We start from the raw sequence: 14,912 nt of genomic DNA on the forward strand, positions 1-14,912 counted from the left end.
ATCTTAGTAGTTTCAGAGGAGAAGATTTTTGTAAAAGATAACAAAAATTTACGAAAAATTGTTAAAAATTGACTATAAAAGAGCAATAACTCCTTAAGGGGTCAACTGACCATTTTGGTCATGTGACTTATTTGTAGAACTTACTTTGCTGAACATTATTGCTGTTTTCAGTTTATCTCTATCTATAATAATATTCAAGATAATAACCAAATAAGGCAAAATTTCCTTAAAATTACTAATTCAGGGGCAGCAACCTAACAACGGGTTGTCCGATTCATCTGAAAATTTCAGCTAATAAACATTTTTACCCTTTGTCAGATTTGCTCTCAATGCTTTGGTTTCAGAGATATAAGCCAAAATCTACATTTTATCCCTATGTTCTATTTTTAGCCATGGCCGCCATCTTGGTTAGTTGGCCAGGTCACCGGACACATTTTTTAAACTAGATACCCTAATGATGATATTGGCCAAGTTTGGTTAAATTTGGCCTAGTAGTTTCAGAGGAGAAGATTTTTGTAAAAGTTTACGGACGACGGACGACGGATGCCAAGTGATGAGAAAACTCACTTGGCCCTTTGGGCCAGGTGAGCTAAAAACTGGTGTTGTTGAAACAAACTTCATATGCAGTGAACACCTTTGTTAAGTACAATTCAGAAAAGCAGCTGTTTCCAGTCTACCTGGGTCAGCCTCATATATTCTACCAATAAAAATATGTGAAGTGTTCACACATCACAACTCACCACTACTAAATAAGCTCAGTCTTCATGATTAACTTTTAAATCTACTGGCCCGAAGCTGAATTTCACGAAAATTTTAGTTAGATTCTTTTGGCTTGTAGAGATAATTTTTACAGGCCCGTCTGTAACCTGCGGACCAAATATGAAGTCATTTATGTTTAGTAGTAAATGTACCTTATAAATGTGGATAGTGTCCACATGTGGACAAAGATGATGCCCCCGCTTGCATATCATATAGTTATAAAGGGACATAACTGAAGAACGGTAAAAGTGACGCTATCCAAATTTGAACTAAAGTTAGAGAACGGAAACAGAAAATTCAGCAATTTTTATGTTTATAAAGGGACATAACTCAAGAATGGTAAAAGTGTCGCCACCAAACTTAGTACTTAATCTGTATTATGTAGTAATAAGCATTGTGTATAAGTTTAATAACATTTGGTTGAGGCAAACTAAAGTTAGAAAACGGAAACAAAAAATTTATACTTGATCTAAGTTTTGTGGTAATGAATATTGTGTATAGGTTTCATAATGTTTGGTTGGGGCAAACTTAAGTTACAGAATGGAAACTAAAAATTTTGCAATCTTTCGATTTATAAAGGGGCAAAACTCAATAATGGTTAAAGTGACACTACCCGAATTCAACTTGATCTGTGTTTTATCAGTGGAAGTCAAAATTAATCATTGCATTGTTTAAAGCATTGACTGTTGTTGATTCAACTATTATCATGGACAGAGGAAGATAACTCCAATTTTAAAAATTACTTGATATTAAGAAGAAAATAAAAATTTTGCAATTTTTCCATTTATAAAGGGGCATTACTCTAGAACGGTTAAAGTGACGCCACCAAAATTCAAACTTGATCTGTGTTTTGTGGTAATAAGCATTGTGTATAAGTTTCATAACATTTGGTTGAGGCAAACTAAAAATAGAGAATTGAAATGAAAAATTCAGCAATTTTTCCATTTGTAAAGGGGCATAACTCTAGAACGGTAAAAGTGACGCCATCAAAATTCATACTTGATCTGTGTTTTGTGGTAATAAGCATTGTGTATAAGTTTCATAACATTTGGTTGAGGCAAACTAAAGTTAGAGAACAGAAACCAATTTTGGGACATACGTACAGACGAACAAGGGTAGAACTTAATGCCCCCTCCACTACGGTGGGGGTATAAAAACCTGAAAAAAAGTGAGACAGAAATGATTGTTTTACAGACAGAGGGACAATGTTTATGCAATACAGCCCTGTACTCCTAGAGTGGGTGTATAATATAATATCATTTAATATCTTATTACTTGTAGCTGCCATTTTGGTTGTCTGTAAAACAGTTGAGTGAAAATGCATGCTCTTTCTATGAGCAGATTTTTATTGTTTATTGTACTCCAAAAATAATTTAAGCAAAGTTACATGTAAGTCTGCCTGTCCTAAGTCAGAAACTTGTCAATGGTTAGCATTTCAACCTATCTCTTAGAGTTTTGGAAGTTACTTTTGATTGCAGATGTAGGGTACTCTCAGTGGTATATTAATTACAACTTGTCTAGACCAAGGAATTGATTGATTGATCAGTGTTTAACGCTACTTTCAACACTATTGTGCTATTTTGTAACAGTCAGTTTTTATTGATGGAGTAAGCCAAAGTGCCCAGAGAGAACCACAGACCTTTGGTAGGAAATTTGACCAGAGTGCCGGAGAGAACCACAGACCTTCGGAAGGAAATTTGACATCCTAGTTAATTAAGATTGGAGTCGTGTGCACCTGCCACATGGGGGATTCTAACTCACAACCTCAGTGTTGACAGGCTAGTGATACAGTAGTTCGACTACTTAGACTAAGGAAAATCAAGAGTTTACCAAATGTATATAGCAAGAATCTAGCTTGTGACGTTGTCTATTCTTGAAATTTGATGTACATGTATTTCTAGTTTCATTGTGTAATTGGGTTGCTGTCTCAATGTCATATACTCCATATTCCCTTTATTTGTACTGGACTCCAAGGAAAATTTTAAAAGCCTAAATCCAAAACCTTTTTCCTTACTGCTAATCTGATTAGAATACAGATCCTGTGTGAAAGCTTTGCTTACAAGGCTTGTTAGAGGGGGGGTAGGTCCTTTATCAGGACTCCGGGATCAGGTGTTTTTAAGCTCAGGATTTCAGGATTGATCCTTTCGGGATCCAGGAATTCTTTTTTAGAATTTCGGGATTTAATTTTTTTTAAATTCGGGACCTCGGGGTTCCATGTTTTTAAGCCCGAGATTTCGGGATCAGGACCCCTCCTACCCCTCCTCTGTAAGGAAATCTTAGACACAGGATATGTATTTCAATCAGAGTTCTTTTCTACCGACAATCAATAAAATAACTATTATATTCCTAATAATAAAGACAGTTAAAATGGTTAAGATTGTTTTAAACTTTAAATAGAATAGCAATAAGACTTTCAGCAAAAGGATGAGATTCTATTGAAACATATATGTGTAACAGTATTCTAAAAATACATGTATTTGAATTGGCTTGCACTACACAGTCTGCTCTACAACTTTTTTTTGTTTTATATTTTCTGGCATAGTTCAACTTGCACTGCATGAACAAGTATGATTTAGATTCTTACAAAGTTTATGCACTTTTAATGTACAGTTCTCATAGTTTAATTGAATATTCTAAAATAAAGCCCATCATATAAAGCAAACTTGTTTGTCTGGTATTATCACTTTGTCTAACATAACATGAGGTAAATCATATTATAAACAATTTCCTTGTAACATCAGTGCCTAAATCTTTTCAATGGAACTTTCAATTATTTGATGAATGCTAAAAATGCAGTAAATAAGAAAAGTTTACAGGAAAGTTATTAACCCTAATAATATATTATTTCTATGGCTATCAGATTATATGATTTAAAAAGATAAATTCATTTCCTACTTAAAATACCAGTACATTATAAATGATAAATTTTACTTTTCAAAAATAACATACTTTAGTGCATAACAATAAATGCAAGAAGTTACATGATATAATGCATTGGTTTTTTTTAATTTTTTAATTCAAAGCATAAAAAACAGCTTGGTGGTCTTTGGGTGACCTGCTAACTAAAGTGTGGAAGGTGGTGGGTTCCATCCTGGCGAGGACAATCAAAGACTTTGTATTTACTGCTTCTCTGCCAACCCTGAAGCATTTATAAGTGAAATCAGACTAAAAAACCTATCAGGAGCATATAGTTTAGTGGTTGTTGTGGTTGCTGTGTGCCAAATTCGTTTTAGTTGATTGTTTTAGCATAAATCTGGCATTCGTCTTTTGAATGCTTCACATTTTGTCATGTCAGGTATGTGTTTGGCTCATTGTTGAAGGCAATATGTGACCTATAGTTGTTTACATTCTCAACATTTGGTTCTCATTGGCAATAATACTGCATCTTCTTATTTTATATAAACAAAATGCATACACTATTAACAACTGCTTAAAAGATCAATTAAGTGTAAATATCTGTTTCCAGAGGAGGTTTTGCAGTGGTAAATCGCAGAATTGGTGGTAACACTCTTGCAAATTCTGAAAAGTTAAAATATAAAAACACTAGCCAGCAGTAAAGGGAATTCCGAATACTTGAATGTCTTCTTTCCCCAAAAAATCCATCATGATGTTCTTGTGGTTGCTTGCTTGAATACTTGTATGTGGTAGTTAATGGCATAGGTAAAGTCCCCTTTAAAGTGGTATATGCATTTTCTACACTGAAATCTGCTAAGCAAGGAACATTTAGGAGTGAGAGTTAAGAATGGTAGTCGAATGAAGATGCCTGATTCTAATGTATTTTATCTTCTATTGAATGCATATGTACTTATTCAATATTTAAGCTGCTATATATAACTGTCTTATGTATTTTATTTTGTTTGTATTTTTGTCTTTTCCATTCGTATTAATAGTTTTTGCAATCTAATTAAAATTAAATCTCCTCACTTGCTCCTCGTTGTTTATATGTCGCGCGTGGGAGATGATCTCCCACGCGCGACATATAAACAAGAGGAGCAAGTGCAGAGATTTAATTTTAATTAGATTGTAGTTTTTGAAGCCTCATGGAAGATTAACCTCAGAGATTAACATGTCATTGTTAAATGTGTTACCTTCGTTAAATAAAGAATTTTATTATTATTATTTATTCAAAAAGTCAGAGAGTATGTTTGAATGGAAGATATATCTTTATAGTTATCTAGCACATTAAAAATCAGACAAAGAATGTACAAGCAGGGCAGCACATTATAAATCTGACAAAGAATGTACAAGCAGGGCAAACTCTTCATGTTTGTTTGATATTGAGTTTTAAAGTTATATCTAAAGCTGAATATAATGCAATCATTTAATACTATCTACTCATTTGTTTAAAAAAAATAAATTTATATTAATACCTGCTTAAACTTATTTCCTCTGACAGTGCAGTTTGTTCCAGGCATGATTATTTTTTCATTAAAACCTCATTAACAAGTGTCCAACTTAATCAGTGCTAAATTTAACATGTTTCACACATAACCTTGAAACTAAAAAACTGCATAAAAAACTTTCTGGTATTTGTTAGCTGGATAAGAGATCCATTATTTGGTACAGATCAGATAAAAAGAGGCCAAAAACTCAAAGTACAAATAATTGTAAACAAATTGTAAATGAGATAATATATCAAACAAGTCTTCCCAATTAGTTTTATATGTTATCTTACATCAACAGAGCAAAGGAAGCTACTGTTTACAGAATGATGATGTCAAGTAACACTTAATAAGTTTATATATATTGCACCTGTCATGCATGATAAACTTAAAACATCAAAGAGAGGCTTCAAGTTTCTTGGAAAAAAGTAAAACATTGATAGAAAGAATCAATGTTTCAATGATGTATTTTACAATTTCTTCTTGACAGATGTTGCTGCTTATAGAATGCCATCTTGACAAGCTGAAAGAGCAAATATAAAATCAATTGTGATTTCTATTTTGCCAAGTAAAACATGCTGCTAAGTTATATTCCCTTTGTTCTTATGATTATATACCAAAAAAGTAGGGATTTTTATAATTTTAAACCAGACAAAAATTCAGTTTTTTTTTAAATTCACTAGACTCTTGTAAATCCTGAGTTGAACAAAGTTACATGCAAATGGGTGAAATTTTCTTTCATGGTCTCAAAACTTAAATTAAGTTTCCAAAATGATATATTACCTGACATTATAATAATATGAACTGTATTTTGAAAAAACAATTATTCACCCAAATTAAAAAAAATGTTAATTTCCATAGCTCTTAAATTTTAACCACATTGTACCAATTCCAGACTTGTGCATGGTTCTAAAGCTCTATTTTACCTTCCAATTATATCCCTACATGTCCACATGTTTAGTTACATATATGAATACTTAATTACTTGTAATTATAGCTATTTAATATAAATTTTCACTTATGAATACTTAATTGCTTGTAATTATAGCTAATTTAATATAAATTTTTGCTTATGAATACTTAATTGCTTGTAATTATAGCTAATTTAATATAAAATTTCACTAACTGCAACACAATTTAACCAATAAGCTCAAATTTTGAATATTGGGCCAAATTCTAGTTATAGTATGAAGTGTGTCCAGCATTGTATCCTAGTGTAGTACTAGTGATGACATTTGTTACAGGTAAATGTCACCTATAATAAATTAGATACTTATTCAAGAAAGTTATATTACGGTAAGGAGATGTGGAATGATTGACAATGAAACAACTATCTACCAGAGTTCGAATGTCATCGATGTAAACAACTATATGTCACTGTACAGCCTTCAAAAATGAGCAAATCCCATACTGTGTGGTCAACAATAAAAGGCTGGACATGAAAAATGTGAAACAACATAAACAAGAAAACAAACAATAAATGAAAAACAAATGTGACTGATAGCATCCAACGACAATCACTGAATTACAGGCTCCTGACTTGGGACAGGCACATACAGAATGTGGCTGGGTTAAACATTTTCTATAAATCATATGGCCGTCCATCATCACTCAATTATTTATATCAAATGTACCAGTCATATAAAGAATTTCAAAGTTTATCAAAGGAGTCAAGATCTTTACCTGATAATTACATTTTCTTTATATCTTAAACTTTTTAATAGAAGGGCAGCTGATCAAGATATTTATTTTTTCAAACCAGAATCAGATAAAGAATGATTCAACGTCATTAAATATTTCCTACTGGGAACTCAAGTCAAACATAATCTAAACTATAAACTTAGAATACACAAGGAAAACAAGAAGTAATTTTTGGTTCACAAATAATATTAATAAACTTCCTGTGAATAATCAGGTTTTTTTTGGCACTGCTTTGTAGGACAGATCACACCTTTACAACATAACCCACACAAGAAGACATATCACCCATGAAATACTGAGTCAACCTGTTTTTGCTCTTACCCTTAAATACTATTAAGTATTTGCTTAGGGGAAAAGCAGAACATATAAATTTTCAAGTCTTTGGTTTGACCATCCAGGGATTAAACCCGCTATCTCCCTTTCTTGAGGCGTGCACCCTTCCACTAGCTTTGACCCTGTTCGATAAAATTTATTTTTTGCTTTTTATAATTTTTAAATTTTTACTTTACATTTCATTTTTTTTTATGCAAATAAAACACAAAGTTGTAAAAAATCAAATTGTCTTTAGTAAAAATACAGTTGATTCGATAAATATATCATTTTTTTTACCGAATAAATCCTTCGTTGATGGCATTATTGTGACTTCTAGATGTGTTGTTGTGATGCAGTAATTTTTACTACCATACACCACATCTCATTTGTTCATCTAAACATAGTACTCATAAACTGATGACATATCATGACTTTTTACCAAAATTCTGATTATGGAATATGTATTAAAATACTCTAGCTTCAATAATGAATACAGAATTATAAACTGGAAAAAAAATCTTTATTTAAAACTATTTTTATACTATATTTTCTAGAAAAATTAAACGATTTTCTAACAACCTGACTCAAAATTTGTACTGACAAAAACATCAATTAAATCAACATTATCAAGGAATTTCCTTAGAAGATTAATGAGGCTTATCTGTCTTATACAATCAAATCTAAATATCTACAGAGGTGTAAGAGTCAGGATCTTTGGCATCAGTCTGTGTTATAGGATTTAAAGTTCTTAAAATTTAAATGGCTTATGGCATTTGTGAATGAAGTTAATAATAGACAGCCTCCAGAAATCCCTACACCAATCAATACTTATCTCTAAAGTATGATTTTCCTAATTTTGTTAATTTCAATATAAAGATGATGCTATTTTTTCATCCATTTATCAAGATATGAAAGATTTCCTCAATTGAAGCCCTCTTTTGTTAGGTGTTTCTTGTTCACATGAAGTCTAATAGTGGCACAACTGTCCCAAAAGTATCCCATAAACATTAGCTGTTTGCTGCTTAGTAATCATGGCTCTGATGACAAAACACAATTTTTTGCATGGACAAATGTGTAACCATAAAATTTTAAATCAGAAATAAATAACACAATTAACTGATGATTATACCTTCGAAACTCCCAAATTTTTCACAGTATTGACCATTTCTAGAAGTTTTTCACCCAAATAAAAAAAAAGCAATGGATGCCTTGAACATAAAATATCTAAGAAAGACCACAGTAGAATACAATTTTGGATATTTTATTTCGATGTGTTGGGAGAATTTTGCACATTCCATAAATCTAATTATATAACCAGGAAATGGTCTTTTTGTCATTAGTCAACAATTTAAACAAAGATAGACATCTTGCAAAAAACTATTATAACTTTACAAAAGTTATCACAACAGAAAACTCAGTCCCCTGATTATGCAAAGAAAACACTTTATATCCAAATTTATAAAAATGTGTTCTTAAAATATTGAGAAACAACTCTTTCTTACCTTCTCTGACAGTTTCATTATCTGGAAAAGGATCAATTCCTGGCACAAATCCCCATTGAGTTAAATTTTGCTTTGCTTCACTCAAAACCTTAAATGATATATATATGTATTTGTAAGTTACAATATGAAAAAAGAATGCCTTTTGTGAGTGAAAACTAATATGATACACATTTTTTATAACTAAATCCATAAATATATACAATTTCTTGTCAGGTACTAAGACCAAAATTGCTCAGGTGGCAATCCAGTCAGCAATATGGTAAATCTAGTACCAAGTCACAAATAAAATAAGCTTTTTTACCGTAGATATATTGATATAAAAATCTTACAATTGTATGAATGGCTCAATAGCAGGAACAAATTTAAATATATGTATTGTCTCAACTGTTATAAAACTGTTAAACATTATTCTTTTTTATAGAATTCAGTGATCCATATAGCCACAAAAAAACAAAAAAATCCTACATCACACATTACTGCATAAACTGGTAGCTAGCTAACAATATTTTTGTACTAAATGAAATGCTTATAAATTCCAAGGATATCAAACAATAAGAAATACATTTATATGTTTTTATTTATACAGAACCTTATATCAAATAGTGTCTTTTGTTTTTTCTCCTCATTGTGTAACACCACTAATTTGAGCCCAGTCAGAAAGAACTTACGAGAAAGTAGTACATACTTAAATGAAATAGTCCTACACATGGAGTACACTCTTATATGCAATTTAGGGTATGTTGATTTTTTTTCAGCACAATACAAGCTAAGGTAGAGCTTTGAGAGAAAATATCTGTCACTTTATTTGAATTAAGACAAAAGAGCTATGAATGATTGAAATTGAAAAATTTAACATAGAAAGCAATGGTGCCAAGAATTATTGGTGTGCTTCCTCGTGTGAAGAATAGGAGATAACTCCAGCAAACATAATACTTTCAGCAATCAAATGTTAAATTATTGGCTTCTACAATTAGATTGCATTGAAACACAATCATTTAACTTTATCCCACTGAAATTTCTCTTGCAAATTGACTTTGAAACAATGCATGTTTACTGGAGAATTTTTACCAAAATTATCTAGACAAAATAGAAAACTCAATACCTAGGAGGAATATGGAGGTAAGAAAGTACCTATATAAGACACAGATGTTTGACACTAATGTTCATATTAAAATGTTGTTAAATTTAATCACCATTCATTCAAATAATTTGAATGTGTCATATCATCAATTATATACAGGTGTATGTCAGGTGTATGTGCTATAAAATAAAATACAAACAAAAAATAGAACTGATTTCATAGACAAATTAAACTTGTTAAACAAAGAGTATTTCTGAACTGTCAGAAAACAGGAGGACTATACTGTTTTATTTGTTATTTTCGTTTCATAAAAGAAAAAAAATCATCAATCATAGCATTAAAAAGACAGATCTATCACTATGGACACTAAAAATAATCTTTTCTTACCAACCAGTAATAACCGAAAGAAATGTTCCTTTTCTGAGACAGTAACAGTAGAAGACTTCTATGGGTTTAGCTCATTGTTGAAGGCCATATGGTGTCCCATGTTATCTTCTACGTCATTTGGTCTCTAGTTGAGAGATGTCTCATTGGTAATCATACCACATCTTCTTATTTTTATACTATACCTACCAAGAATAACTTCTGTAACATAACATTGACTAGTTTATATTTTCTGGTATTGTCATCAAAACCTTGTAATGACTTCACCGCCTCTAATTGTATGTGTCTGTGTTCCACAAATAATCTTTTATCTGAAAAGGAAATAATAACAGTCATACAGAATTCAAGAAAATGGTTTTATGCACTTTAAAAATCTAAATACATTACATGGTTTCAAAGTAAATTCAAAATTGTTCTCATGGCAAATGTATCTTCTGCAATGGTAGCAATCTTGGATTTTAGATATCTATTAACATCTACATTTTTAGGACGAACTATATAATTGTTATAGTATTAATTTTTTTTTAAATTTTCTGTTGATATATATATTTTAGAATTATTTAGAAACTTAGTAGACCCAAGGTGGATTTGGCTATTCTATTTACAGTAGGTCTTTTCACCGCTGAACACCACCGCACACCAGCGAACACCGCAAAACACTGCAGAACACCCCAAAATGATCTTAAACTATGGAAAAAAAAACAATATTTTATTATGTTATCTTATCTATTTCACGTATTTATAAAATGATATTTCGATGGAGTATCATTTTTGTCCAGAATAAAAAAGACAAACTTTCCTTAAACGACATTTTACCGTAATATTATTTGAAAAAAACAGTTGCTGTCATCCAAGCTCTCGTGCTATAAAATTGTTAAGTAAAATAATATTGTACACGACTTCTCTGCACTAAACATTACCTCCAGAACAAAGTTGGAGCAGATGATAAGAAAGGACCAAGTTGATGGATGTCATTTTTAATAAATATCTATTAAGAACTATAACTTATATTTCTTTGTTAAAAAACCAAGGATTTGTATAGTAAGTACTGAGTACTCTCAGATCTATACTTTGTGTCTTACTATACAAATCCTTGAAAAAACTAAGGAAGGATCAGGAAGGAGAAATTGAACTACACAATGACAAAACAGACCCTAAAAATTACATAAATATTTATATTGAAAAAATTTAAAAAGAATTCATCTGCCCAGAACCAAAAAAATACCTTCAATAATTATATTGAAATAGACATTTAATCTGGAAAAAAAATCAATAATGACGTTGACTGGTGCACGACCAATATATATATAGTTGATTTACTGAAACAAAAGCTAAAATAAAGACTTTCATTACCACTGTGTGTATTCCCCTTTTTAATTATTCTTTGAAATTGCAATAATTAAAAATATCAACAAATTCAACAGTTTTCTGCTTTTATTGACACATTATTGTTTTTTCGTAGTGTTAATTAACTTTTAGGGTGTTCCGTGGTGTTCGGCTTTGAAAAGACAGACCCTTCTATTTAGGCCATTTCGGTCATATATAGCTGTTCAAGTATTCAAGCATTTATAAAAATCCTTGGTTTTCCCATTTTGATTTCAGCATTCCTTGTGTTCAAAGGTAAATCCAGAAAAGCGCTTGTGCTGTACCAAATCTATAATGTTTTATTTTCATACTCTGTGATAGCAGTTTTTACCTCAGATGTCAAGTGATGTTGACATGTTTAACCCCACCACATTATGTATATGCCTGTCCCAAGTCAGGAGCCCGTAATTCTGTGTTTATCGTTTGTTGATGTACATGTATATCATATTTGTTTTTCGTTGTTGTTTTGTACAATAACAGTCTGCAAAAAAATGTTTTCTAACTACTAGTCCGAAAACCAATATTCTGACATTTTTCTTATGTTTCTCAAACTTTTGAAATACTTTAGTCCGAATAAAATTAAATTAACTAGCCTTTTATAGCTTGCTATGTGGTATGGGTTTTGTTCATTGTTGAAGGAGGTATGGTGACATATAGTTGCTAACTTCAGATACAACAATCTCTTCAGTCAAGGGTCTAACTTAAATGAGTTATTAGAGAAAAATAACATACATGTGTTATTACAGTTACTTTCATGAGTTGTCTGCTCTTTATTTCTTAATCTGTAGTAACATATGTTTGTTATTAGTTAATATATCAAAATATATTTTCATTTTTAGTGGGCTCTTGGGTTTTTTTTTAAACTTTGCGCAGAAACTTAATGCATAACCTTGATAAATAATTTTCCAATTCAATTAATACATTTTTGATCAACCGTGGTAAATCAATGAGACAAGGCTTTTAAGGGATACACTAAGCTGTAACAAGAAGGCTTAGTTATTACAGGCATGTAACTTATAAAATGAGACACTTGGGAATTACTGGGAAGCTTGCTCAGAACCTCATTACATGCTCTGATCATTATTTCTTACAATGAATTAAAATACATTGTGATATATGTCTGAGAAATGGCTTTGAAGAGATGTAGAAAAGCTGTAATAACACCCTTTAGTTATTACAGGCATATATTTTCTGTAATAACATAGGTGTACTATACATGCAGTCAGAGGTACTACTTGTACAAGTAATTTTTATTTACTCGAAGAAGTAAATATTAATATACTTATATAAGTAAATTTGTAGGATACTTACACAAGTGTATTTTATTTACTTGTATAGGTAAATTATTTTATTAGCCAAGTTATGTCCCTTAGTTATTCAGATTTTTTTACTTATACAAGTAAAAAAGTCATACTATATTCTTTTCTTGAATTTCTCAGGACTTCTTTGCTCCAATAGAGTTTTTAATAGTCTGTCCTTTGCAGATGTCTTTACTAATCATTTAAGTGGTTCATGGACAATGAAAATCTCATTTGTCTGTTATCTTCAGAACACTGCTCATTTACAAGCCCCCAAGGGGCAATTTTTGAAGGCCATGTGCAAATAATTAAGATCTTTGCACAATTAGTTTCTTTGTTGAATTAATGAGATGAAACATTGAACTCTAATTAAAAATTATGAGCTAACCTGAGAAAAATTGTTAAAGGCTTGTTTTTTACATCTGAAAACTTGAGAATTTTAGGGATTGTAAAAAAAATTTACTTATACAAGTAAATTTTTGAGAAAATTAAGGGGAGATTATTCAAACATTATAAGAAAAAATGAACATAACAAAATTTACTTATATAAGTATATTATTATTAACTTCTTCAAGTAAATAAAGATTACTTGTACAAGTAGTACCCCTGACTGACATGATAGGCAAATTATAAACTGTTATATCTTTCTAAAGTTTAGTATACATAAAGACAATAATTATACCAGTAGAACTTGTATACAATTTAACAAAGTAAAGGATGTATATTGCCTCTTTGAAACATGTAACATACATATGTTATCACAGTTTTTTGATATTTTAGCCCACACTAACGACATGTATGTTCCTTTTCTCTAATAATTCTTATATGGTTTGCATATTAGGGAATACGTTAATATGATTGGCCGAGAGGGCTTCCGGTAGTGGATCTTGACGTTGTTTATTTTTCGATAGACGACGTTGACCGAACTACTTTTTGTAACCAATTTAAACAAGATGGTGGCGATGATCACACAATCTGGCTCGACGTTAAAAATATTTATGTTCACTACGCGCTAATCGTTAAATTAAACAATAAACACAAAAACATTCATTTTAATGATAACAAGTTATTTTTGTAGTTTCTTTTTTATCAGATAGCAAATTTCACGGAGTACATATTTTTGCGTTAACCAACACATATATTCATGCACCAGGCCAATTCAATAACACAAATATACAATAAACGTGTGATAGAGGTTACGAATGTGGAAAAATCAATTCTTTATCTCCAATTTTAAAGAATTATAAGGATTAAACGCCTTTTTAAAGGAATTTATTGGTGTATAAACTGGACCAAGCCACTCACAAACATATCATAAAAGTCCTTCGGACTTTTATTTGTTTGTGAGTGAATTGGTCGAGTTTATACACCAATAAATTCCTTTAAAAAAGCGTTTAATCCTATAATAACTTATTTAAATTAGACCCTTCTTCTAGACTTATGACATCAAAATTTTACAGAAATGTCTGAGATGGCCAGTAATTGCGAGAAAATAATGATAAAGTGTATAGACCAATTTCACGTTGTTTTTTTTTATGAATTAATAGATGACTTCTGAATTCGTGCAATTTCCCGTAAATTTCCTATGTCACAATACAGAAGTTTATATACATAGTAAGAACAGATATTATGATGACATCATTTACACCAATTGATCTTGGGTAAACGGGTGTAACTCATTCATAAAAAACAACTTGAGATTGGTGTATTACATCGTGGACAATAAATGACTTCAATTGTTCTTACGATGATGTAATATCAAAAGCATTGCAACATAGGAAATTTACGCAAAAAATGAGCTGAGTTGAAAATCGATTATTACAAAAAGCATTTCATGATTAAAATTAACAGATTTTTAAAATCTGTTAATTTAAAAGAGACTCAGTGAGAATTTTCTTACATCTTTCCAGTGGCATTATTTTCCCTGAGAATACTGTCTTGTCGTCATCGTTTGTGCAATATGTTAGTGTCAAAACAGACAGGAGATACACTGCAAGAAAACCACTTGTCACCATTGCTCTTTTTGCATAGTTTGAAAAATTAAAGTAATGCCAATTTTTCACGTTGTCTGTACCATATTTGCATCGGTTATCTCCCATCGGAAATTCCGGTAATTTCATTCTGTACT

At 31.0% G+C, this 14,912-nt stretch overlaps 1 protein-coding gene across 1 annotated transcript in view; it reads right to left on the reverse strand.

The window, feature by feature from the left end:
* The window catches only part of LOC127715114 (coiled-coil domain-containing protein 134-like), a 32,220-nt gene extending 17,330 nt beyond the window's left edge, over positions 1 to 14,890 (reverse strand). Inside the window, exons 1-3 of the mRNA XM_052221158.1 lie at positions 14,685 to 14,890; positions 10,311 to 10,432; positions 8,657 to 8,744 (exon numbers count right to left, since the gene is read on the reverse strand). Of these exons, the coding sequence (XP_052077118.1) occupies positions 8,657 to 8,744; positions 10,311 to 10,432; positions 14,685 to 14,883 (409 nt within the window). The 5' untranslated portion in view covers positions 14,884 to 14,890. The remainder of the gene's footprint in view (positions 1 to 8,656; positions 8,745 to 10,310; positions 10,433 to 14,684) is intronic.
* Between the last annotated feature and the right edge of the window lie 22 nt (positions 14,891 to 14,912).

This window comes from Mytilus californianus, unplaced genomic scaffold (genome assembly GCF_021869535.1).
Source record: "Mytilus californianus isolate M0D057914Y unplaced genomic scaffold, xbMytCali1.0.p SCAF_9, whole genome shotgun sequence".
NCBI lineage: Eukaryota > Metazoa > Mollusca > Bivalvia > Mytilida > Mytilidae > Mytilus > Mytilus californianus.